At 28.5% G+C, this 26,613-nt stretch overlaps 2 protein-coding genes across 4 annotated transcripts in view; one reads left to right on the top strand and one right to left on the bottom strand.

Moving 5' to 3' along the window:
- hwt (SH2 domain-containing adapter heavyweight) overlaps positions 1-26,613 on the top strand; it is a 206,999-nt gene that overhangs the window by 11,836 nt on the left and 168,550 nt on the right. The gene's annotated exons all lie outside the window — the stretch shown is intronic.
- Positions 5,136-7,937, bottom strand: LOC116414089 (mite allergen Der p 3). Its single transcript, XM_031915565.2, has 7 exons — positions 7,831-7,937; positions 7,468-7,544; positions 7,209-7,303; positions 6,274-6,415; positions 6,093-6,206; positions 5,780-5,932; positions 5,136-5,359 (listed from the first exon to the last, which is right to left on the bottom strand). Exons 1-7 carry the CDS (start codon positions 7,886-7,888, stop codon positions 5,216-5,218), a joined length of 783 nt encoding a protein of 260 aa, XP_031771425.2. The 5' UTR covers positions 7,889-7,937; the 3' UTR covers positions 5,136-5,215.

The raw sequence follows: 26,613 nt of genomic DNA, 5'->3' as shown, positions 1-26,613 counted from the left end.
GTTTCCCTGTTTTTTTTTATTATTCACATAATCAACAATTCTCTTTCATCACATTCCATCGATTGATAAACGTTTATTATACGAATTAACTTTTGCCCAATAATTTTCTACTTTCAACACCAAAGTTCAACACCAATGGGACTAAAAAAGTCTTCTTTTTGAGGCGAGGGAAAATGTTTACTTTCACACGTCTCTTGTCCCATTATTTCTTAATTCGCGCTTCGTGTTTTCAGAATACAAATATTTGTGAAGCTTTGCCATCGCGTAACATCCTGTCACGAAGTTAGTGTTGCTCGCAATAGAATTTCCCGCGGGAATTTCCCTTTGTACAATAATATTTCCCCCGGTTCTTCTTCTTTCGTCACTGCAAAAATTTTTTCGTTCCATCCCAAATGCGCATGTATTTCTTTTATCATGAATGGAAATTCTACGCTGCTAGAAAATATATCGTTATGGTGATAAATCGATGCAGTATAAGTTTGTTATCGTTGTTAAATAAATATCTTGAGCAAAATTTTCTCTTTCTCTCGTTTGAGAATTTAATTGAAAAAAAAAAAAAAAAGAAGAAGCTCTTCGTTACGACGCTGGAGCAATAATACCGGCTATTGAGAATGAAATTATGACCGAGATATCTGAGGATTTATATTCGTCGTCAAACTTATTCAGAATCTATTAAGGAAGTAAAGAAATTTCAAGGGAAATTTAAATCGTGTATTTTTGATCCAAGCTCTTAAGCTCGAAGGAATCTCTTCCATAAAAAGTGTTCATCTTGTAAGAAATTTTTGCGATATTTAATCCCTAAGATGTTCAAGGAAGAGTGAGTTAAATAAATTTGTTCAATTCTATTTTTAAAAATGATGTACAAATATTCATCAAGCATCAAACATATTGTATCGAAACAGTATCAGAAATGAAAGCAATATGTCATGGTGTTATTGATTTTGCTGTATCAATTAATTTATTTGGAATTTTGTTATTTTTCTCACGTGAAATTCAAAATCAAAATCAGAATTTGAAGGATTATTTATTTCGTAAAAGAAATTAGTAGTAGTAGAACAAAGAAAAATTAGCAAAAGATATCTGTGCAAATATTTATATTATTTATAATAAATTTCTTCTTCGTTCTAATATAATTTTTGAATAATAAAATTAATAAAAATACGAAATTTAATAGATGATATCAATCCATCAAATTCTATCTCCGAATAAATTCGTAGCATTTGAAAACAAATTATTTAATATATTGATTTTAATCAGAAAAATAGATTTTTCATATAACATTTTTCACAGATGGTATTTATTTTGGAATACCAAATTATTGAAAAATTTCACGAAAGCGTAGATTATTTAATAAATTCTATTTTAAATCGACGACACAAATGCAATTACGCAAATATATATGCATGAATTTATTTTATGAATATATATTTCTATCGGTATTATTTTTTGCTGTTTATTCACACAGATATATGTCAATAATGTGATATAAAAGTTATCATATTGAATATCGTCATGAAATAAAATTGAACAGGAAAAATTAAAATTTTTCTTTGTTCGAGCATCTATTGACCGTTGCCACCAAAATGAAGCCCCGAGTAAACGAAAGAGGAAAAGGAAACGAATTCGTTTCTCAGATGAGAATTTCCCTTTTCACGAACAGTCATTCCTTCATTCAAGTAGCCTCGAGCAATTTCGCGTTATACAACACTATCGTGATAGTGATGATAAGTATAACGTCGTTTATTAATCCTTTGCAACCCTATATCAACATTTTAATTTTTATTTCACACTTTTTTATAATTAATTTTCTATAATTCAAAGTATATAACATTTATACTTTATACTATGATTATTTAAAATTAGAATTAACGCTTCCAGTTGGATCCTGTTAATGATAATTTTTTGCAAATAAATAAATATCTCCCTATAATATATTTACCATAGTGATTTATTCGTCGATCAAACAATAGTACTTGAAGTTGTCACTAGATAGCGCGGAATCGGTTCTTACTGCTAACTATGACATTCTTTGAATTTAATATTGTCGATTGTTGCCTTTCTAACATAGTAGTAACATATACAAGACAATATGTTATCACTAAACAAACTTTCTTTTTAAATTATCGGTGTGATATAATTTCTTTATTGAGATACAATATTATAACTCAAAATTGAATTTTAAGTAGCTAATAGTTATTAATAATAGCTTATTAGTTATTAATATCTTAGCTTTTACCTAAATATAGTTTTAATTCTAGTTAAAATTAGACTACGATATTTAAGTTTTTGTTTTCTAATTTTAACTTAAGTTATAATAATATTTAAATTCTCTTAAATAATATTTAAACTTAAGTTAAAGTACTGTTTGGTTTAGTATTAAGTAAATTAATAATAATAATAATATTTAAATTTTATTTAATTTAGTTTAAGTCCTTAGTTTGACTTAATTTTCTAGAATTAAGTTTTGTAATTAGTTCTAAAGAAATAGTATATTCGTATCAGGTTCGATCTCGATGAAATATAAATGAAACTTTCACGGTGTTTGTTAAGATTATTTTGTGTCTTACATTGTGTAAGATTAGAATTATTAATTAAATTCAGCAAACCAATTCGCGCAGACTCGGCACCACACCAGTCTAAAACATAGATATATTATGAATATCCGGATTTCGCGGACAACTATGGAAGCACGTTAATATTATAATCCTATGAAAATATGATTATAAATCTTATTATATAGTTTAAAGCGATATGATATATTAAATACGATATGTTATTTCATTTGTAGATAAATTCAATCCGCTTATTTGATATTAATTCATCATTAATAACTTAGTTTAATTTGTGACAGCTTCGTAGTTATATTCATACAACATTTATGATAGAGGGATACATGAGATGGCTGGTTTCTTGCGACATGAAACTTTCGCGTGAATAATCTGAATTACGTATTACAAATACGCGAATTATGATGCTATTGGATTTCAGCGTTCTTGCATAAACACAAATCCGGAATCAGAATGCAATCGATGTTAGCACAGCTGCCAATTCGGTGAAAATATTTGAACGCAATTGTAATCGTGTATGCCAGTGTGTGTGAAAAGCAATATGGGTCGTTAATCATATGGTTGATTAATAATAAGCACGAATGCAAGTTCATTCATTGTATTGGCGTTATTTGTTTATTTTAAAACTATCTATAATAAACAATGATTTTATTATAAATGATTAGATTAAATTACGTGTATTTATAGTAACAGAAATTATTTCAGTATTATTGGAGAAACGTGCAGATACGTATACGATCATATAATTTCAGAAACATTAAGCTGGAATGGATATATCAAAAATATGGGTATAATTTAATACAACAGATAATTTAATAACAATTTAATAAATATTTAAAACATAAATGTCATAAATATGACATTTTAAAATAATATGTAGCAGTTGTAGCTTCTTCAAAATTTTTATCCAATGAAGCATCAGATATACCACATTAGTAACAGACCAAATTCATAGCATACCATTCATACCATCAATGCTAAAACAGAAGATTGACTACATACTCGGCAAACCTAGGAAAGCTAGCATATTCTTGAGATCAATGACACAATAAACATTCTTAGAGGGGACATATTTTAGAACTCGTGATCTCCTAGAAGAAGATTTTTCTCTTCTTGCGAATCTGGATGATTCTTTTGCTGAAGTACTTTCTCCAATTGTTTGTTCATATATGATATATTTTGAAAATCTTATAAAATTCCTGTATTTTCCAAGCATCGTGAATCTACTGGATCTCAATGATTTTTTTATTTTTTTTTCTCAAAAATTTATACTTTCTCTTGCATCTTCAGATTAGATATGATATATTCTGTGTATGATATAAAGTTTATCGCTATATTACTATATCTATTTTAGGTCATAGATTTGATAACAATCTTATCTAGTTTGCATGATTTGTCTATTATTGTGTACATAGTACATATTGGTATCTTGAACATGGACCTATTAACACGTTGTATCTGATTGATTTGACAGTATACAATTTGATTGATTTAATACTATATCTATATTGGGTCAATATTGAATCAAATAGGTTTAATAATGTGTATGATGCATATAGTATTTATTTAGTGTATATGAATCAGTTTATCTCAAAAGTTTCAAGTGTATTTTCTATGATAAAATGTTTTTGGATTGTGAATTTAATTTAATTTATATAATCGAGGGTGATGTATTTATTTATAAAATAAATACATATATATATATATATCAATAAAAAAATTTTACAGAGAAACATTTCGTGTTATTTATTTTCAATTTGTAATTTGTTGTTTGAGTTTGAGTTTTATATTTTTGAACTGACGTGTTTAAACTTTATGCCAAAATGGAATATTAATGATTACATGCAAGTGTCTGATATTTTTTTATACAAATTTTTATATAAATTTGTTTGTCTCTATCTCTCATAATTTAAATCTCTTTTATTATTAATGCGTTTTCTGTTTTTCTGTTTCAAATTTTGCAAATCTTTTTGTTTTGAGAGAAAAGAACTAAATAAGATATCAAAATTTGTAGAAAGAAATAGAAGGAAAAGTTTGATATATCTATTTATTGTTAGTTAATTATATAATAAGTATATGTATAATATTTGTAATATTTTATACATATACTTATTTCTAATATTTTAATTAATATATTTATTAATTGAAACATTTTAATTAATATATTTATTTGATTAATATATTGATTGATATATTTATTATTTATTGTTAACCTTTTGCGCTCCAACGTCACTTTTGACTATCAAACATCACTCGGTGTAATACGATAACTCCAGAGATGATTCTCCGACATCACTTGGATTGATATAACAATTCGAACGACGACAATATTTATTTATGTTTGATTTTTTAAAAATATCATGAATAGACTCCTAAGCTATTTAAATATAATCTTATAAAGTGTAGAATAATATACTAATATACTATAAATGATTGATTTTTTTAACAAGTTTATAAGTTTGATAAACAAAGATTTTTGTTAGATTTTTTTAAAAAATCTATGTTTTGTTCGATAGAATTATTAGATATTATTAGATATTATGCATTTAATATAATGAAAAGCAAATGTAAATTCCAAGATAAGATGCCAAATTGATTTGTTACTAATATAAGATATATTAGTAATCATATGTTAAGTTTTATAAGATTTATATAGCATTTGCTTTTATCCAATCAAGGTATGATACCACGCGGGTATAAACAGTTGGATAATCAGTAAGGGCACAGCCCATTGCCCATGAAACGAGACCAGTAAGTTTTCCATCGACGGTCAACGGGCCACCAGAATCACCCTATATAAAAAGAAAAATATAAATTCAATTCCTGTAAAATTCTATCTCTGATATTGCAAAACTTTTCAAATTGGAGAAAAGCATTTTATTTTTAATTCCATTTATTTCAATAATAATGATAAATAAGTAAAAAGAAATTATAATAAGTAAACGAAACGAATTAAATAACATAAAATTATTAATAAGATAGATTAATAATAAAGGATTGAGTAAATTGCAATCCAAGTAACATTGGAAATTCATTTTATGAAAATTCAATAAAAAAAATAATTATCTCTCTTTCTCTCTTTCTCTCTCTCTTCATGATTAGAATTATAAGAATGAAATGATTAGAATGAATAAATTAGAATAAAAAGCCTAAAAAAGCATTAAGGAATAAAATTATTAAAATTATATTAAATATAACTTTGACGAACTTACGTTACATGATCCTTTTTCAGTAGTTGGATCGTACGCACAAATTTGTGTTTCGTAGACATTGTAATTTAGTTTGCTATACATTAACTCACAATATTCTTGATTGGCAATCAGAATATTTACTCGTTGTAAGTAAATGGTTGTTGGTCCTCCTTGCTGCAATTCATACAAAACAAAATTATCCTGTAATATTATGTATTACAAAAGTTTAATATTACATTTATATTGTTATATTTCAATTCATTATAAAAAATAAAAATAAAATTGAAATGAAAAAATATAATTTTATCATAAAATAATAGTAAATTTTATTTACACTAAGTCTACCCCAGCCAGAAACAGTTGCCAAATCATTTGCTTTAACAGTGTCATTTAGTGAGGGAAGAGTGACGAAGGAAACTAATTTCGATTCTACAAATGGTGTCTTAACCTGTAACAAATAAAGCATAATAATAGAATTTATCTCGTGGTGTCAATTATCAATCATTTAACTTTACCTTGAGCAATGCTATATCGTTTTTCCACGAATTTGAAGAGTTATATTTTTCGTGAATAATGATTTTTTGGACATCATTCTCGTATCCTGGAGTAGCTAGATTGATCATACCAGCTACGACTTTGATATTTGGGGCAGATTTACTGTAAAAAAAAAAAAAAAAAAAAGAAAAAGAAAAAGAAAAGAATGAGAAAGAAATTGAAACACTTTCTTTTGATATTTTCTATTTTCAATTCTTTATGAGATTCTAATAATTTTGAAAAATTGATAATTTATAAAAGAATCTCCTTGCATCTTTTGATAAAGATGATTATCTAGAACAAACAATTGAAAAATGATAATCGAAAGGAAAGTACATATTTCAAATTTTATATTGTAAAAAAATTAGAGTTTCAGGGAAAATTGAATTGTTTAAATCGTTATTATTACAATACATAACGATACGTCAAAGTTTCAAATAGACAAAGTTGAAAATTGACAAATTTTATCAATAAAAAGTGTAACTATTGTTTTTTCTGTATCAATTGTTTAGAAAAATTATATTTGATTTATATCGTTGTTGCAACAGATATGCGATATGATTGATTGATTATCTATTATTTAATTGCACGAAGTATAACAAAAAAAATTAGATCAGCGTGTATTTTTACTTCGTTTTCGTGAAATCACACTGTCGTTCAGAAATTTTAAAATATTTCTGTATTCTCAATTTTCAGAACTTCAATATAAATCATAAATTCATAATCCATAAATTATGCATGCTTTTCAATGAAATCATTAATAACGAATTATTATATTACGCGTCAAGTTAAATAAATTTCTCTATATTTTTAAACTTTTGAGAATAAATGAATATAATAATTGTTCTTTTAAGATAAGGCGTGATATATCGATTTTTAGAATTAGTTTTGAAGAAAATATCTTTTACTGACTTACCTAGCCACACAATGAGCCGCTGTAATCACATAATTTTCATTTAAAATTGATCCACCGCAGAAATGAAAGGAGCTTAATTTATTTTGCAGCGATATCTAAAAATGAAAAAAAGTAATTTCTAGTAAAAAGATACATGATAGATGTTTTTTTTTTCGACAAATATTTTTATTAAATCACTTGCAATCTTTCTCTTCTTGATTCCAAGTTTATTATTTTTTCTTTTTTTTTCCTTTTTAATATCTGTTACGAAATAACTTACTTGATATGGGATTTCTCCTTCTTTGGCATTCTCCCCATTCACAATGCGTGGATCGTAGATGCGAGGTAAATATGTAGCTTAAAAATCAACAATTTAATTTAAATCATTAACGTGACGAATTATGCAGGATGTATATTTATATACAGTATTAATACTAGATTTTGTATGAGATTTAAAATGTTTAAGAATTTTAACACAATTCTTTATATTTAAATCGAATTTTCGATCAATTTTTAATCATTGATTGATTTCTAATAACGTTGAAAAAAAAAAATCGACGAATTGATAGAAAAATAATAAATTGATCGATATTACACGATTTAAGTCTTCTCGTTAATCTTTCTTTTTAACAAAAATTATTACCATTGGTTAAAGTAATGATGGCAAATATTGCCAAACTTCTTTTGTATATCATTGTCATTTAAACAATTAACTGAATTGAAATGTCACGGAAGATATATTTTATAGCTAAGATATATAATATATAATTTCGTTGAGATTAGATATCATAAGATTAGATATCAATATCAAAACTCATTTCTTAAATATCAATATTGAGATTAATTATTTGTTTCTTAAAATAAAGGGAGAAAGCTGATGATTAATGTTGAAGTTTCTGAATCTCTTAAATTTATTATAATTTCTTATCCTCGGTTAGAAGAAACTTTTAATTAATACGTTAAGCAGTTAAATGATAATTATATTAATATAATAATATAACATTAAAATTTTACATAGAATAATTTACATGTAATTATTTATTATTTGCTTTCAATAATATTTTTCGAATGAATATTGAGGAATGAAACTTAATATTTAATAATTAAGTAAATTAAATAATATACATTTGCATGATTATTGTTTATTTGTGCTATATACATATTCTATAAGAATATGTGATTTCAAATAACGTACTTTGGACTTTTTGTTAATTAATCTTCGAGAATTTTGATAAATATTTATCGAGGATTTTGATAAATATTTATATCATTGAATATTGATATCATAAAAGACAATTTTTTGAAACAATAGTTGCTATAGTTAACGTATTTAATTGATATAATTGTTTAAATGATATATTTTAATAAAAATTAATTTATTTTGTATAAAATAACGTTGCTTATAGATTTGTGTATTATCTTGATTATCTTGGCATTCTAATATAAATTATATTATTAAAATTTAATTCTTGTTTTTATTCTTTTTAGAAATCTTCTTTTTTTTGTAATTTTTTGTAATTATCTGTATTTTGTATCTTTTTCCAATATATTTTTAGATGTATATATTATAAGATATTAAAAATATATATTATATTAAGGTATAAAAGAGAATTTTATTATATTTTATTATATATAACATATTAGAATCATTATTATCTAAAAGAATTTGAATTTGAATCGAATACTTAATATCTTATTTTTAATATCTTATTACTTGAAAATAATAAAATTCGGATATTTACAAACATTCTTAAAGTTTAAAATTAAAAAAAAAGATATAGCAACATTATTAGATAGAAATTAGACTTATACAATACATTCAACAATACACAATTTTAAATAAAATTCCTAAATATCAGTGTAAAAATATGAAACGATTTCATATAGAAATGTCAGTGACATTTAAACAAATCTCAAATATTTTCTTCTTTTTGAAAGATACAACAATATTTTACAATAAAATTTAATTTCTATTATTAATTTTTATAACATCATGTTATAACATATCATTTTTAACTTCTTTCCAAGCACAAAGATTTAAAAGAGATGATTTTCATGTGCACAAATAGAAATTCTGCATGAAAGACACGTAAATAGTACTGTTTTTCCTGCTCTTTTAAACATATCTTTTATTTTAATAAAACGCAATATACGATCATAATATCTATATATGTATATTTATCTTTTGGATATTTTGCAATTCATAATTTAAACTTATAATGAGAATGGCTATCAATATTTGTATAGCATATATCGATATGTGATTGATTCTCTTAATAATCTTATCCATCATTATGATGATTTATTATATCTGAAATAAAAAATCTTGTATCTTTATTATTTACTAATGTAATTTATACTAGGATTAATTTATGCTAGGATTATTATTGTCGTTATGATTTTTGCTTTCGATGATTGATTTATTTCTTTCATTCGAAACATTTTCCAATACAGAAACATCTTAGGTAACATTAAAAACATTCATTTTTCGATTTCTTTTCCAACAAATATTATCTCTTCCAAAACTTAATAATCTTTTCTATTATCCTGTCTATATCTTAATAAAGCATTTAAGAACGTTTAATTTAACCTTACTTAGATTGAATCTAACTCAATTTTCTTATTGTCGTTCGAGCTCCAGAATTTCCTGTGCCAAGATATCACAATAATAAAACGCCAAAAGAAAACTATAATTACAAGTATTTCAGGATTTATATATTTTTCCCTTTCTTCCAATATCCAACGCCTTATTAAAATCTCTAATTACATCACTCGTTATCATTCCTTTTCTATATTCGAATCGTCCTCTCTACTCTTCCTCCATCCCCTTTTCACTCTGCTCTCTGAATTATTCGAAGTATCCGCTCTTAAAATATCGATTTCTACAAAAGCGCAGACGGAATGAACGATTCAAAGGTTATCCGAGGAAAACGAGGACTCTTGAGGCGGGGTGTTCGTGTGAATTATTCGAGAGTGCAGTTTTCTTTCCCTTGGCCGGAAGGGTTGGATTTCGGATGAAAAACCGGGACGAAAAGTCTCATTTTAAGGAGACGTGGTTTCTTAAAAGCACCGCTAAATTTCTTCCTTGTCGTGTATAACATCGCCACCGTTTTAACGAAAGGAACGTCTAATCCAATTTTCTTAATCGACAGTTGGCCAAATAAATTACTCTTTTTAAACGTCTTTTACGTGTAACGAGTCGGTTTCATAGATAAAAGAAGATCTTTATTGCAAAAATGTGAAAGTATATTTTTTTGTAGAATTTATACTACTCTCTTTTTTGGTTATAATATTCTATACGTGGAATTTTCTAAGATCTAAGAAGTTTCATCGTTTTGTTCTTCTTGGTAATAAGTAATTTTCTTACAGATATCTTTATGAAATGCAGTATTGTTATTCATATTTTCTAATATCGCTGAAAAAATAAAAGATCTACGAAATTTGAAATATTATAAAATATACTAAAATACTAGAATAAAGAAATACTATATATATATATATCACTTCTTTTGTTTGTTATTTTCCTTAAGATAAGTAATTTTTTAAGATTTATCTCATAGAGATAAATAAATAAAAAATCTATATGTTCGAAGAAGAAAAATGAAAGATCTATAAAATTTCCAGGTATTTTGAAAAATGAAAAAAATATCATATAAGATACTTGAACTTGACGTGACGTGGAGAGATATAACGGTGCATAAATTCCTATTATTATTCATCTCGTAATGGCCGTGTAAATTGGTAATTACCAGTGGTCGCAGGAAATGCACATCGATCCTTTTTAGTTCGCCAGGTGGCACCGGAAACGAGAGCAACACGTGAACCTCTCTCTCTCTCTCTCTCTCTCTTTTGGAGAGAGGATGGCGTATTGATCCTTACAGCACCACCTCACCTGCTATCCTTTTTCAACCGGTGGCATTATCCTTTTTAAATCTGGCCTCGGTGGGGGACATAATTGCATTTAGATTGATCGCGTTAACCGTTCGTTTACCTTCGTAATTTAAGAAACGGATATGCAGATAAATTTTCGATAGACGAGATGACAAGATCGTGATCGTATCTTTGTGGGAAATAATGCAATTGTTTTAATGTAAATAAGACTGTTTGTAAAAGGGTTTGGCTATATTTGATATTTTATTATTGTAAAATCTTGTTTATTTAACGTAATTATTTTTCAGATAATTTGAAATATTATTTCAAATAATGCCATCTCATTGACAGTTCATTCATTTATGATTCTAATATAGAATAATTATAACATAGAGACAATGATGCCACATTGTTGGTACTTATTTATTTTTACTGTTTATTAGATAACAATATCACGACATTTATTTGAAATTATTTTTTCTTTCGTCAAATTTAAAATCAGAAAATAATAATTCAGTATTTGAAATTCTTCTTATTTCGAGTGAATTGATTTTATCTAAATGATGATGCACTATTTTATCTTTGATCGTACGATTTCTGTTTACTTGTCTTCTTGAATGCAATACATTAAATATTCCAATTAAAAAAAGTATCCAATCATCTACACGTGTCATTTTTTTTTTCCAAATCAATTTTTGATTTATCAAATAAAATATCAAATATAATAAATAGGGCAAAAAGTTTTGATATGTCGAAAATTGTATTGAAAAATTGATTGAACTCGAACATTCGATCGATCAGATCAGATCGATGTTACACTTTTTTCTCTGATCTCGAGATAACGATTTGGATCGTACCAAATCGGATAAATTTAGCGATGGTGATTTAGACGAATACACACCAAATACACCACAACATCCAATTCTTTTTCAACGAAATAGTTTTATATATATATAAAACATAAAATTTACGAAAGTAATCTTCTTACGTTATTAAAGTCGAGGCCACGATTTATGGTCATTTAACGTAGATATATGTCTTACGTTCTTTACGGATCAATAATTCACATCGGACGCAGGATCCTCTCTCTGTTCTTCTTTCAAATGTCACGAACACGGAGCTGAGACGTGACATACCTGAGACAAATACCATTTTTAAAATTTAAATTTTTAGATGGCGTAGATATTAAATAGGAAACAAGATGTTAATATCGAAGCTCGATTTCCAAATTAATTAATCGTTGCGTATCTTGATCTTTTCACGATTTCTTTTAAGAAGATTAAAAAATTTCGAAAATCATTTACCTTTTGGTTTCAAAAAAATTTCTCGATAAAATTATCTTGGAATATAACTGGAATATAAAATAATTATATCAATTTAGATTTTGATTAGGAAATAGAAAAATTTAACTTAATTGAAAAAAAAAAAAATCAACAAATTATTTCTATAAAAACACGAAGAAATGACAAAATGAAGTTACGTTATTAAATTATCACTCGTTTCGTAAATTGAACAAGATATTTCGAAATTAATGATTTTAGACGACAATTTCATTGTATCTATAAATTTGATATTAAATTCAATGCAATGAGCTACAAAATTAATATAATTTAGGTGAGCTATGCGTTATTAGAACAAAAATTCATTTTTAGAACAAAAAAAGAAAGGGAGTTTTCATATTTTTTTCATTCTAATTTTTTTTTTACACAGAACGAGAAGATCTATGAAAAAAAAAAAAAAAAAAAAGAAATAAGAAAGATAAATCGCACTTTCGAAAATAATATAATATTCTGCATCTTTGAAATATTCATATTTTTCCCTCTGGAATTTCTCCCGACATTTACTTTTCATTAATTTCAAATTATAATTGCACGAACCACCTCTCACAACTCATAATTCAAATTATCGAATATCCTTTAATCCCAGAAATCGCACGTTTTCAAAATTATTTGAAATATCTAATAATTGATGCATAGTTACGATTATAGGTGGCGATAAATAGAATTAATCTAATCGATTTAAGGGGTGCGTTGAACTCCAGCATCGGATTCCAGCATCCCCTTTTACATTCTTACGACATTCTCGTCATTCTCGAGGCCAAACATCTATTATGAGCATCGGATAGCGTCATTGATTATTCAGATTATTCAAAGTGGACAAAGAAGAATAAATTGATCGAATAACGTATTTAACGATGTTTAACAATATATGTTTAGTTTGTTGAAACGGTTGCATCTTGCATGGTTACGTGAGATGATGTAAAGCCATTATTTCTTTTTATTTACCAAAACTCTGGAGCATTGTAAATCCAGTTTGTAGGATAGAAATTTTTAATTTCTTTTTTTCATGTTAAAAACAAGTTTTCAACTTATATCTAACAATGGCTCGAAGCATTTGGATATCGATTTTATAACGAAAGCTGGTACGCATGTAGGATATAATAGATTTTTTGTCGAGGAAAAATTTTTTCTAAAGAGATGAAACGGAAGGAACAATATCTTTTCATTTGTTTCGAATGAACAAAGATCGAGCATCAAATTTTGAATATCAATTTTGCTTTATCTCGCAACAATCCAACAATGAATCGAGCGTTGATTTTTAAAAATATTATATTTCGTTAAAAAAAAAATTGCTTCGTATGCAAAATTAAAGAATTGTATGTAACATTTTATTGAAAAATAAAAAAGTATATATAGATCCGAATAAATGCCAAAAAATTATTAAAAAAAAAAGAAACTATTCCCTCTAACGTATCGATTACTTGGTTCTATTTCAAATTGCGAACAAAATGTTTGTTGTACTATTCTAATTGGAAGAAATATTTGAATACTCTTCTTACTAAACTACCAGTATTACCATGTATAGATACACACACACATGGATGGAAACTCCAGTTATATCTTGGCTCGTTACGAAAGTTTCTTGGATGCAGGTAAATAATGTTTGCCTTCATCTCTTTGATGCAGCTTTCTCTAAATGAAATTTATTTTCGTTCAATTATCGAAACAGCTATCATATTGTACTCATCATTTGATCCAAATTTATAACCGCCTATTTCTCTAGAAATACTCGTACACACGACAATTATTACGTTATTTTACGTTATCGTTACAGTCCACAAGATTTGATCTGCATTTTTCTCGCGTGTGTTTTAACACGTAATATCCGATTAATATCAATTTTCGGACTTTTATTTTTTCCACGTTTCGTTCCGCATCGATGGAAACCAAATGAAACAAATCCAAAGTGGCAATGTCATTACGGATTCAATCTTCAATCAATACATGGAAGAACAAATACGCAGACGAAGGGAGGGTGTATCGAGCCTTTGTCAAAAGAGCTGTCACAGATGTATATTCGAAAGTGGTTAACCGATTGTGCAAAGCAGTTTGCGGATATTCACTGTGAACAATGAATTTCACTCGTATAAATAAGAGTAGAATCAAAGGACGATTGATGATGATACCCCCGATTCAATTCTCTATAATATACAAATTACTTATCAATCGTTCGTGAATTCGATGAAATGCAATCGAAATGGAATTGAAGAGAATTGGATAATTTATAATTTAACATTTAAAAATAATTAGATAAGAACATGCGATAATTTCAATCGGATGAGGTGAATTTGCTTTTGAAAATTTCTAACTTCTGTAAATAATTAAAAGATAATGGTTAAGATAAGGGAGATTCGAGAATTATGAGTAAAAATTTAAAGTGAAAAATTAGTTATCGATTGTTTGTTATTGACTAAAAAAAAAGAACTATATTTAAAATCATTTGTAAATATATTTATATATGTATATCTTAATTATGAACAATTAGATTTTGAAATTTTGTTCAATAATAATGAAAATGACTATTTTAACTTCTATTTCTTATTGCTATGCTCATATTTGATTTATTTAACAAATGTAACATAAAGCACAATCGTGCGAAAGTTAAATATACGAAACACAATATTTCTCGTGTCACAGAAAATTGTTCCAGTTTCCACGTACAATGGTATACTATTTTTATACATAGTTGTGGACCAACACAATATCGTACGACCCCTCTGGCTGCGAGGTCTATCATTCGTATTAAACGTTGCAGATAAAATGTTCACGAAATTTAACCGTTTAATTTATCGCTTCGAAAGAAGATATATCGTACGTACAACTCTTTGTGATAAATCATTTGTTCTACCATTTATTAATTTTCTTTCAAGAAACATTAATATCTGCAAATATATACTTAATATTTACTCACAATATGTTCTGCACAAATGTGATTGCAGTATGCAGAGGATCATATAGCAAAGTAAAAATCTCCAACTCTTTGAAGACCCGTATAATAAGATTTCTTTCAACGATATTGAACCGAAGATATCATCGATTCGTCCCCAGATGGAGTTGGTAGACTACGGGATATCGAAATATTTATACTCGATAGAAACGATGAGATTCAAAAAACTGGTAGCAGATAATATTCCAGCAGATGGAGATAGATTCTTCACTCGATAGATAGTGTTAGCAAACTAATTTCATTGGATGGACTCGATACAAAACCGATTTCGTCCGATAGGGATGATATGAAACCAACTTTCTCAATTCGATACAGATGCTGCCAAACGAATCGATGTATTGGTATATGGACCATATCAAAATGTATCGATTTCATACAATAATTCTGAACAACGATAACTTTTAAGATATTCCAAAAGATTTTCTTACACTCTTTTTACAACCCTATTATAATCTATAGGGGAGGAAAATATCTGGATAATTTTTCCTTATATACTATAATTTACGTACGAGATATTCGATAAAATAGGAAAGTTTCAAATTAATCTCTATAGCGTGTTTTTACCTCAGATCTCCTGTCGTTGGAAATTTCTTTGTTAGATGTAAGATTTAAGGTTCAACATAAAAAAAATTGTAACAATACTTTCGTTCACTTACCAGTCCCGTCAATCAGTTAATATAATAGAGATTCTATCATAAATGAAATCGTGATTTTATCTCAATAATTTTAAAAACGAGAAATTCAAAGTTGTTAAAATTATTTCTTATATGGAAATCTTCTTGAATCTTCGTTTCTTCTGCGTGTAATTAAATTAATTATTAAAGTCGTCCTATAAATTTCCAACACACTTCTGCCTTTACACGTTAAATCATCGAAATTTTTATGTATTGAGGAGAAATTGTGCGATTTCGATGGATTCGGACCAATTTACATTAATAATAGTGAATCCCCGCGTTGTTCGTATCGGTTTCTCTGGACTTTGTGGAATACACGAACGTCAATATATTAATGGTTACTTGCATTGGTTCCGATGTATTCAGAATTGTATCAATTTCTCTGCTCTTTGTATGGTTTCTTTGATACTAATTAGCTTTTATGTCATGCCTTATAGATCGTTTCTTCTCAGTTTCTCATTTACAATTGGACTGAATAATGTCGTGTCGTGTTTTGAATTAAATTATATTTTCCAAAAATTTAAATTGAAGTTAAAAATATGTAGATTCATGTTATATTAATAACATGTGTAACTTGCTGTTATATTTGTTAAATAAACGTGGATTTACATTTTATTCTCTACGAGTTGAAAAAAATTTTCATATCACATAAATCTGACAGACGTGATTTTCATTTCTTTCTCAGATATTTATTTTCTTTGTTAAATTTATTGATAATTTATTGATCAAACTTTCGAATCGAATCTTTTATTGAATTTAATTGTTCAAATTGTCAATTGTCACAAATTTTTGAGTAATAATCGTTAAAAAATATATTCCTCCATAAGTTAATTATTTATTTTCTTCTTTCTATAATCCATGCAAGAGTCAATTAACACCTTTTCGGAATGAAAATGATGTTTCTTGAACGAAACAACATTGTGAAAAATTTAACTATCCTTTTTTTAGAAATAAATCTATCGAAACAAAGTTTTCAAATTTTCCGCCTCATCCTCGTTTCTAGCCATCTGAAATTTCAAATTGAGAAATATTTGCTCCCGTTATAAGTACAATGCTATAGTAATCTAGCGTAAATTCACGACTAACTCCATTTTCCGTGTTGTAAATAGTTATGAGAAGGCAATTTCAAACGGATGTTACTTTTGTTGAAGTTGTCAGAAAGAAATCAGGGAAATATATTCCACAACTTCCTCCAAGTTTATGTAGCATTCTGACAAGAGCCTCGAAGTTTCATAAATGCTTCGCACTACGTGCAAAATCGCGAGAAATATATTTTTTTTAGTTTATTGAGATTTCTAAAAGTGACGCTTCGCTTTTTAAAGAAAGTTTCATTTTCATTTCGTTTCGAATTTTCTTTTAATTCCGCGTAGTTAACTTTTTATTATTATTTTTTTTTTTCTAACTTTCCACCTTCTTCTTCTCTGTTTCTAATTAATTAATTAAATAATTCCTTCCAACGTGTAAAATTTTTCGTGCTATCAATTATTCATCGCTTCAGATTGAACATTTAAATTTTCTAGAAAAATAAAAATGAAATTGAAATTTTCAAGAATATAAACACGACGAACCAGGTGGAAAAATCGTTAAATCGAAAGGGTCAAAGATAGGCAAGGCAATTTCTGTAATACGCGAGTGTAATGGATTGGATTGGATTCGAGTGATAGGATGACAAATTGCAAAGGATAGTTCGGGAAGAGCATTTGCGGTAGAATTGGCGATGATCCAGATACTTTGAAAACCTCATACGTGCTGATAATGGCGTGGCCATCCGTTTCTCTTATGGTGCGAGCCAACCAATGAATTGTTCCTCAGCTTTTCTACCCCTTTTTCTACCCCTTTCGCGAATCATTTGGCTCCAGTAAGTGGAACTCGAGCAACATTCACCTGTGAACCTTTTAATTTTTCATTAAACTAGATTCTGCTAGAATTGATTCTAGATCGTCTGAAAATAAATTCAATAGAGATTTCTATTTGATTCTATTTCTATGCATGCATGCATGCATGTTTTATTTTATTATCTCGTATATCCTGTGTACACATCCGTTAATATAATATTCAATAACTTTAATTAACCACCGTTTAATTATTTCAATTAATCCCGAAATAAATATCGCTTGCACATTGATTGAACTTACTTGTTACATTAATATAATTTCTTATTTCGTTGTAAGAAATATCTTGTAATACTCGTTCTCAAGTATCAAATAAAATAATAATATCTTCATGATGAGAAATTTGTAGAGTTTGTAGAATAAAAAAATTGCTTCACGATAACAATGAAAAGGAAAAGTAAGTTGTATCAGTTCTTCCCTGCCAGCAATCGTTCTTACAATGAATTATGAATAGCTTCTATTCGCCCGAATTAATCGAAAATAAAAAGTTTAAAACGTCGTCCAAACTTTTATCCTCGATATTCTCCCCCCTCCTTGTAAAATTCTTGCCCGGAAGTTTAAGCGATGCGCGGCAAGCATGAGATACAAAACATCTTTCGGATACATTGTACAAAGCTTTCATAAGGAAGTAACTTCGGGCTTTGCAAAGTTTCGAAGGGATATCTAAAGGCGTGGACGTTTTGCAATGGACGAGCAGGCGTCAAGAGTTGATCCCCGGTCAAAGTATGCGGATTCTCAGTCTTTTTTTCCGCCCTTTAATAAAAGGGGAGAATTGTTAAATAGAAATGCGAAACACCGAGATTTTAATCACGTGAACACAATTCTCGAACATTAAAGTGTTTTTACTTTATTGGATCTACTCGATCCTTTTAATTAATTACGATTTTTGTATTTATTTCAATAAACGTTTTATTTTTTATTCGAGTTCGAGTGGATTTAATTCAATTCGCGATAATATCTGAAAGCTTACGAGTTCGAATGGTAAATTCGAACGATTGATTGAGTTTTGGATGCGCGTTGACGAAGTATCGTCTAATATTTAGAATATTATAGGTAAAGGAATTACAGGCACTTGAACGAAACAGTTAGGCGAGTAATAGAGCATTAGCATTACGTTGAAGGGCTCACCTGATGGGGGATGACCAGCATCGATCGATGCTGGAACAGATGCGAAAGTGCATCGTCCCCGAATGTTGGCATAAGTCCAGCAAACTTCTAAACTCTCGTAGACGACGGTACAAAGATTTTTTTCCCCCCAGGACCGAGCTTCTTGTTTGTCATAAATAGTGAAAATCCTTGAACGAAGATGAGGGCCTCTTAACTCTGATAAGTTTTATAACCGTTCCACTTTTCTATAATGAGAAAACTTCGATATGCTAAATTTCTACGATTCTTTTTTTACCATCGTCCGTGTATATTACACAGTAACTGTACATTTTTATTATTCTCAAAAATTGAAAGTAAAAAAAAAAAAAAAAAAAAAATAAAGCGAGGGCTTGTTGTTAAGAAAATTGATTTTGAAAAAGATATATTAATTATTCATTATCCATTAGAAGATTTAGAGGAACGTTGCTTATTATAAAAAAAAAATTCTGACCAATATTCTTGGATCGAGAGTTTCGCTTCGGAAAAAAGCAATTGAGACAAAGGGAGGAAATATATTTATCGCGTGAGAACAGTTTTTGTAAGGAGAACCATTACGAGTTTCCTTTGGAATTTTATATATATATATACATGTAGAGTGAGACTTTCACCATTAAAAAGACTTACGAACCTCGCGATAAACGGGTGTATTTTTTGCAAACATTACGAAAGTGGATTGATTTAATTGACTGAAAGAAAATCACGCCTCGAAAATGCAAGCGGTTTCGATTTACTCACAACATGCTGTGCGTTTAATGAAAAGTATGTATAATCAGCTGGTTGAATATCCCGTTCACGAAGGCCTCAAGAATTAAGGAAAATAGCGAGGGCATAGAAATTTACCACTTCGTGACGTAATCCTTTCGCAAAATCTTGCTAAAAACCTTCTTTTTCTCCCTGTTAACCCGACGGTAGATTGAAAGTTATCGCTTTCCACGACACTTAAAGGCCATCCAGTCGCCAGATAAACACGGGGGTTAAAATATTCCTTGCGAGTAATATAATTGCAATTGAAGCAAGGCTTGTGAATACCAAGAATTCAGTTTCTCGTGCGTTAATCACGCGTTGATTGAATCATTGTGGAGAAATCGAGAAATCGAACGAGATTGTGATTAATTTCAAGATTAGAGAATGAATTTGTTTGAATCTACAGGGAGGAGAATTTTAGTAAAGGGAAGCACGATCGGTTGCCTGTTGCATCCTCCTTTCTTCTTCGTTCATTTTTTTTTTCTTGGCAAACAAATAGTTCTCAGACTCGCCATTTTATCACAGAAGTTTCTTAATTATTATATCGAAGAAGTAACTCGTCTCGTTTACGAGATGAAGTTCCAGATATTACTCTGTTTTTCCTCTTCTTGTATTCAAGTTGGATTTATCGCGTTTCTGGTAATAGAGAATAAGCGGAGAAATTTTTTTTAAGAAGAAAAATAAAGTTATTTTTAAGAGAACGTAGTTTGTACGAATTAAAATAAAAAAGGATTTCAATGATGTTCTTCGAGAGAAGATTAAGAGTAATCTCTTTCTTGGGAAAATTTATATTCCCAAAGGGAAGAAATCGTTCACCGTTTTTCATTATGTGCAACTCGAAAGATCATTAATTCAATACGTTCATTTTCTTCACCCACACAGATGTGAATGAATTTTTGAAGAAGCTCTTTAGATTTCTTTGATTTAAATTCCGAAATATTTAAATGTTATTGTTACTTTCTAGCAGTGAAGCTTTAGCTTAAATAATTTAACCAATTATTAAATTTCTTTTTAATTTAGATTCCATTTATTATCCATGTAAATAATTTATGATTAATATTATTTGCATAAATATCACAAGAGAAAGATTTTCTAATTTTTACAAAAGAGTAGTTTTAAAGTTGAACTTGTGTTGTGATTTTTCATTGTATCATAAAAATATATAGTATCTTCAAACTTGTTTTTTTATCTTTAACATATCAAAGTATTTTTTTTTATACGTAAATCAATTTCTTCGAATTTTTAGGAATATTATACATCGAAATAAATTTTGCTATGATGAATTGTCTTTGAAATTCGATAATCTTAGAATCGATCAATCGTAGATATTTGCTCCAATATCTTCGAACAATGATTTTCGGTCGGATGACTACGTTGCATCACTTGGCCTGACTCGTATTTCGATTTTCCAACGAAATACAATCAACCAGCCCAGTTTGTCTATGATTCCAATCGGCCACAGTGCTTTCCCATTGATAGTTTTCGAATAAAACGGAGAATCCTATTTCTAAACTTTTCTGTCCTCGAAAAATAGAAATTTCTCTCTTTTTTAAGTGATGAATTTTCAATTTTTTTCTCCAAAGTTTAAAAAGAATTCTATTTCTATTGAAGAAATAGAAATTTTTGAAATGATGAGTTTCTAATTTTTTTAAAAGTTTTTTTTTCTTTACAGGGAAATTATATTGAAAAATAGAAATTTCCATCTTTTTTAATTTGACAAGTCAAAAATAACATTCTGCATATTGCACGGTGTATTCTATATTCGTGCGTCCTAAGAGAGCTTTAAGTTCTTTCAATGTAATTAAGTATAATTAGATTTTTATAATTGAAAAATTTAAATTAAAATTTTCTTTTTTCATACGAAATGAATTTCCCAAGAGTATTCTGAATCACATAGAATCGCACGAAATCACTTAAAATTGCATTTTTCTTTCATTTTCACTTGTAGATTATTAAATTCATTCTATAGAATTTATCATATATAGAAATATATAGATTCTTCTGTTCTATTCTAACACTGCATGTTCCTTAATCCAATCGAGATACGAGGTAACACGTGTGTATACGGATGGACATCGGCACAATTCATCGACCATGAAACGATACCATGGAGTTTTCCATTCACCATTAAAGGGCCGCCAGAGTCTCCCTAAAAAAATATGCACAATAAGAATAAGAATTTAAACTCCTAAAGAAAAAAAAAAAGAATACAAATAACGATATAACAAATTATAATTCAACTACAATAATCGAGTCAACACTTACATTCTTCTCATAATTAAAAATTTAATTACCAAATTGGAAATTTACATCGTAGTGCCCCTTAATAGCGGTCATATGCTGCGTATCATGTGTAGCGTTCTTATACACTCGAGTTGCAGTAAGCTTGGTCAGCAACTTTGATGCTCACCTTTCGTACTACAAACATTAAAATTACTCATGTATGAATTTTATCGATATTTATACCATTTATGTTGTAATACTCACCTCGATACAGAAAATATGCCATTAAAAACGTATTCAAATAATAGAGGGAACCACGCCGTTGAAGCTCCTTTTTTTTTCATCCCGATATCTCGATCCGTTCCCGAGATATGAGGACTCAAAGTGTCCTTTGCGTTCAAGCGCAGAGATTATGAATAAGTACGCGACCCAGTGACCTACATTTCTTTCCTGGAAGTGCGTGCTACTTCCAGGAATCGCGTCTCTCGCTTGTCTGGACTTTGGGATAGGTCAGTGAGACGAGGGGCGAGCGAGAGGTCCGAGTAAACGACAAGGAGGGGAGATGGTAAACGATTAAAAATTACCCTTTTCTTTACACGACGATATCTCCGGAACCGGAAGTCGTATCGGGATGAACGAAAGAGCGTTTCAAAGGGCAAGGTTCCCCGCTTCTAACGATCCCTCGCTCGTTGACCGGAAGTTACTATCTTCGAAGTTATAGCGCTTTAAAGTTTTCCTAATTTTAATAGAGTTTAATTAGGTTTAAAAATGATTAGAAAATTACTTTTTCTTTACACGGTAATATCTCGGGAACCGGAAGTCGTATCGGGATGAATGAAAAAGCGTTTCAATGGGTAAAGTTCCGCGCTTCTAACGATCTTCTATTCGTTGACCGGAAGTCGCTATCTTCGAAGTTATAACGGTTTAAAGTTTTCCTAATTTCAATACGCTTTATTCGAGTTTTAAATCAAGCGACGATTTCTCGTGTTCGGATTTATTTTAAGTCGATTTTTAATCAACGTAACTAAAAAACAATGTCAAAAATATTGTATTGTATTTTGATTCGAATAATTAACTTTTAATTTTAGATATATGTATCTAATCAAGTATCTTTATAACTAAATATCCCGGTCTATATCATGATTATTTTGACAAAGTTAAAGATGATACCGATATTTTGATTAAAAATAATAAAAATTTAGTACTTACTGTGAGAGTTCCAAATCCAGATTTGGACCATGGCTGGATCGTTTGTTTTGGCGATTTCTTTGGAAAGAGATAGGGGAACAAAAGATATTAAAAAAAGACTTTACAAAAGGTTTCTTCATCTATATGAAATTTTTCATGATTATTCGTGAATATTTAGGAGAAATATTTTTTATAATTTTATAATTTTAAATAATCAAATAGCTTGAAACTAAAAATATTACTGATTTTTTTACATGTAAAATTGTAAAATTACGAGAATTATAAATGAGTCATTCAATTGTCATAAGAGGATTCTAGTTTTTAATTAAAATTTAAAAAAAATTTATCATAATAAATATTTATCATAATAAAATTACATACCTTGATCAAAGCGATGTCATTTGCGTACGAATCTCTACTATTATATTCTTCGTGAATATAAATTGTTTCGATAGGATGTTCCGAAATTGGTATTTGTAAAATAATTGTGCCAGCCACAACTGTCATATATTCCAGCGGTATTCTACGAAAAATAAAACGTTTTAAGGAAAATCTTCAAAAATCATATCTACGAAAGTCAATCAATAATTAATTCGGATAAAGTTATCATTTTTTTTCTGATTTTTGAAAACATAAATATTTCTAATTTCCTCCAACTTATCATTATATCATTCCTATTATTATCCTTGGAAATTTAAAAATCACTATTACGTTAAAACATATCCAAGAAGAGTAGCGAATCGTCATCTAATTTTTATACCGTAAAATTATCGGTAGTTGAAATTTATTGAAGACTTGCACAATATAACATACTACGTAAAGAAGTGTTTATGAATGGATCGACAAGTTCCAATGGACGTTTTTTTCAAGATTTTCCACCTATGAGCAGCTAAAGATAGCAATATACTTGATTGATCTCTCGACCAAGAATGTTTTATTTACAGAGCATGGTAAAACTTCCAAGGTGAAAAAATATTGAAAGTGAAGGCGACTATGTTGAAAAATAATGTAAAAATATAATATAACTTTAACACTTTTTCATTATATTAAATACAATTATTACATTGCCCTCTTATAACGATATTACAGAGATGTATATAAATAATAAACGATTATCTCAACTGATAATCCTATTTACGAGGAATAAGAATAAATTTTTTGACTTCACTTACTCTGTAACGCGGTGGGCAGCGTATAATAACGTAACGTTCATCCAAGATAGATCCACCACAGAAATGAAACTTTAATGCCGATATTTGGAGAGAGATCTAATTAAGATAAAATTAGACATTTTGTTCTAACTTGTAACTATAATAATTTAATGAAAATTTTTTTTTTTACGAAACAGGAATGGTTCAATTATATAACCTGATAAGGAATTTCTCCTGGTTTTGCAATCGTGCCACCTATGATCTTTGGCACAAGTCCAGCTGTGATAATAATCATCAATAATAATAATAATAATAATAATAATAATCACAGATTCGTTTGGAATAGAAATAAAAATGCCGATTTAATGAATTTATAAAAAAAAGAATTACAATTAAATAGAAAAGAGTTATTATAAAGAGTTATGAATATAAAAAAAGATATTAAAAAGATAATTGAACGAACGTACGTATTTGTCATTGATGGAACTATAAAAAAATTATTTTATGAAAATATTTATTCCTAACGAAATTATGAGATGAATAATTAATAAAAATCAATTGAATTTATGCTTACCAAATTACTTACTTATTGCCAAAAGCGATTAGAGACAGGAGCAAAAGGGTTGTAAAGGCTGCCATCTTGTTAATGTTAATTAATCGTATGATTAACGTATCACATTATATACACATTTATATACTCAAATTGTTTTTAAAGATTAGATAAAATTATTTAATTTCCTTGAAAAAATTATATTCGCAAAATTTTATTTTTAAACAAATTACATTGCGACGAATTAAAATTCTCTTTGTCATTATTCTCGAAACATTGTAATCAATCATATCGAATGCATCTTCTGCGAGATAACAGAATGAAAGTGTACCGATACCGTTTTTCGGTCAACAAGTTTGCTTCATAAAAGTTGTAAAAATTTTATCGTGCCAACTGAGATTTCTGTGTATAAACATCGTGTTATCGGATCGGCAATATTTTTTTCTCTGGTTTCCCTTCTGGAAGACGCGTTAAGTCGCAATGTGTATTCAAGGGAAAAGGTAGTGAAACAGGACCGTGACATGGCAATCGTTTCCTCTTCCGCAGAGACGACCAAGATATGCTCATCGTTGATTTTTCGTTGGTTGAATTGCTTACAGCAGCCGTTTCTCCTCGTGAAACGTATCTTTTGGAAAAGTGTCCTCTCGTTTCCAGTCATCCTCGAGAATTTTGCGCTTCATCGATCAGTCTCTGTAACAAAAATTTGTGAAATTCTTAATAACAATAATTGAAATAAAAATAAAGGGGATAGATACGTGTGCAAATTTGAAAGCAATAAAGTCAAAAATAGAAGAACATATAATTTTTGGTATACAAAAAATATATCTAAGAATTTTATCAAAATGGAGGAATATAAAAGTCGAACAAATAGTAGAAATATTTTTATCTAAATTTAAACATCAAAATGTGCATATATTTGCGATAGATTGGAAGAAGAATAATATTGAAATAAGAAATTCTACGTGTCATAGAACGGAAAAATATTTTTATTTTCAAACTTCTTAATAAAACGAGAAAAAGAATAACATAGTAATAATAATAATATCGTTCTTATGAATATTCGCTTAATATTCAAAATTCATCAAAGAAATTTAAATAAATTTAAACACGATTTTTCTTCATTTCTTGAAAAATACAAATATATTTCTTCCAGTTACTCCAATTGATTTTCTTTTTTTCGCGATAAAATAAAACTTGAAAAGGAAAACAGGAAGAAGAAGGAAGAGATCAAATAATAAAAATTGAGAAAAGGTATCTCGTATTAACGAAGGAAAATTTTAACGCGCAACATGTGTACAATGTCCTCAAATTCTCGATGAAATTACACTTGTATCGTTTATAAAGCACTTTTCCCAAAGTTTAACTCGAATCCACCACGGACACGAGACACCGACAAAGGGTATTATTCTCTAAATCCTTCGTGAAACTAGTTACGATATTCACGAAGCGTCGAAACACTTTTACAGAAGGATACGGATTACGTCTGAAACTTTAACGTGCCACCAACTCAGACACGATGTACATTATTATGTTAAGGCAATTTTAACAAAGCTAACTATTCAGTTCACCATGTCGAGACATTTTTTTCCCCATTCAGAGACAATAGAAATTATCTCTGAAAGCCACTCGCAATCAAAATTTCTGTTAACGTTGTCCATTCATTCTCCTTTTTTTTTTTTTATCAAAGCAATTTAATCTTCG

Source organism: Apis florea, unplaced genomic scaffold (genome assembly GCF_048593485.1).
Source record: "Apis florea isolate Af1SG1 unplaced genomic scaffold, ASM4859348v1 contig_2835_pilon, whole genome shotgun sequence".
Classification (NCBI taxonomy): domain Eukaryota; kingdom Metazoa; phylum Arthropoda; class Insecta; order Hymenoptera; family Apidae; genus Apis; species Apis florea.
The sequence above is the reverse complement of the archived record's forward strand: the minus strand, read 5'-3'. Positions and strand labels throughout refer to the sequence as shown.

Bases quoted from the DNA above. Each gene is read 5' to 3' on its own strand.
- LOC116414089 (XM_031915565.2), bottom strand. From the start codon at position 7,888: ATGACAATGATATACAAAAGAAGTTTGGCAATATTTGCCATCATTACT. The intron at 7,545-7,830 runs GTAATAATTTTT...TTGATTTTTAAG, and splicing joins CATCATTACTTTAACCAATG to CTACATATTTACCTCGCATC. The intron at 6,207-6,273 runs GTAAAGTTAAAT...TATTTGTTACAG, and splicing joins ACGATATAGCATTGCTCAAG to GTTAAGACACCATTTGTAGA.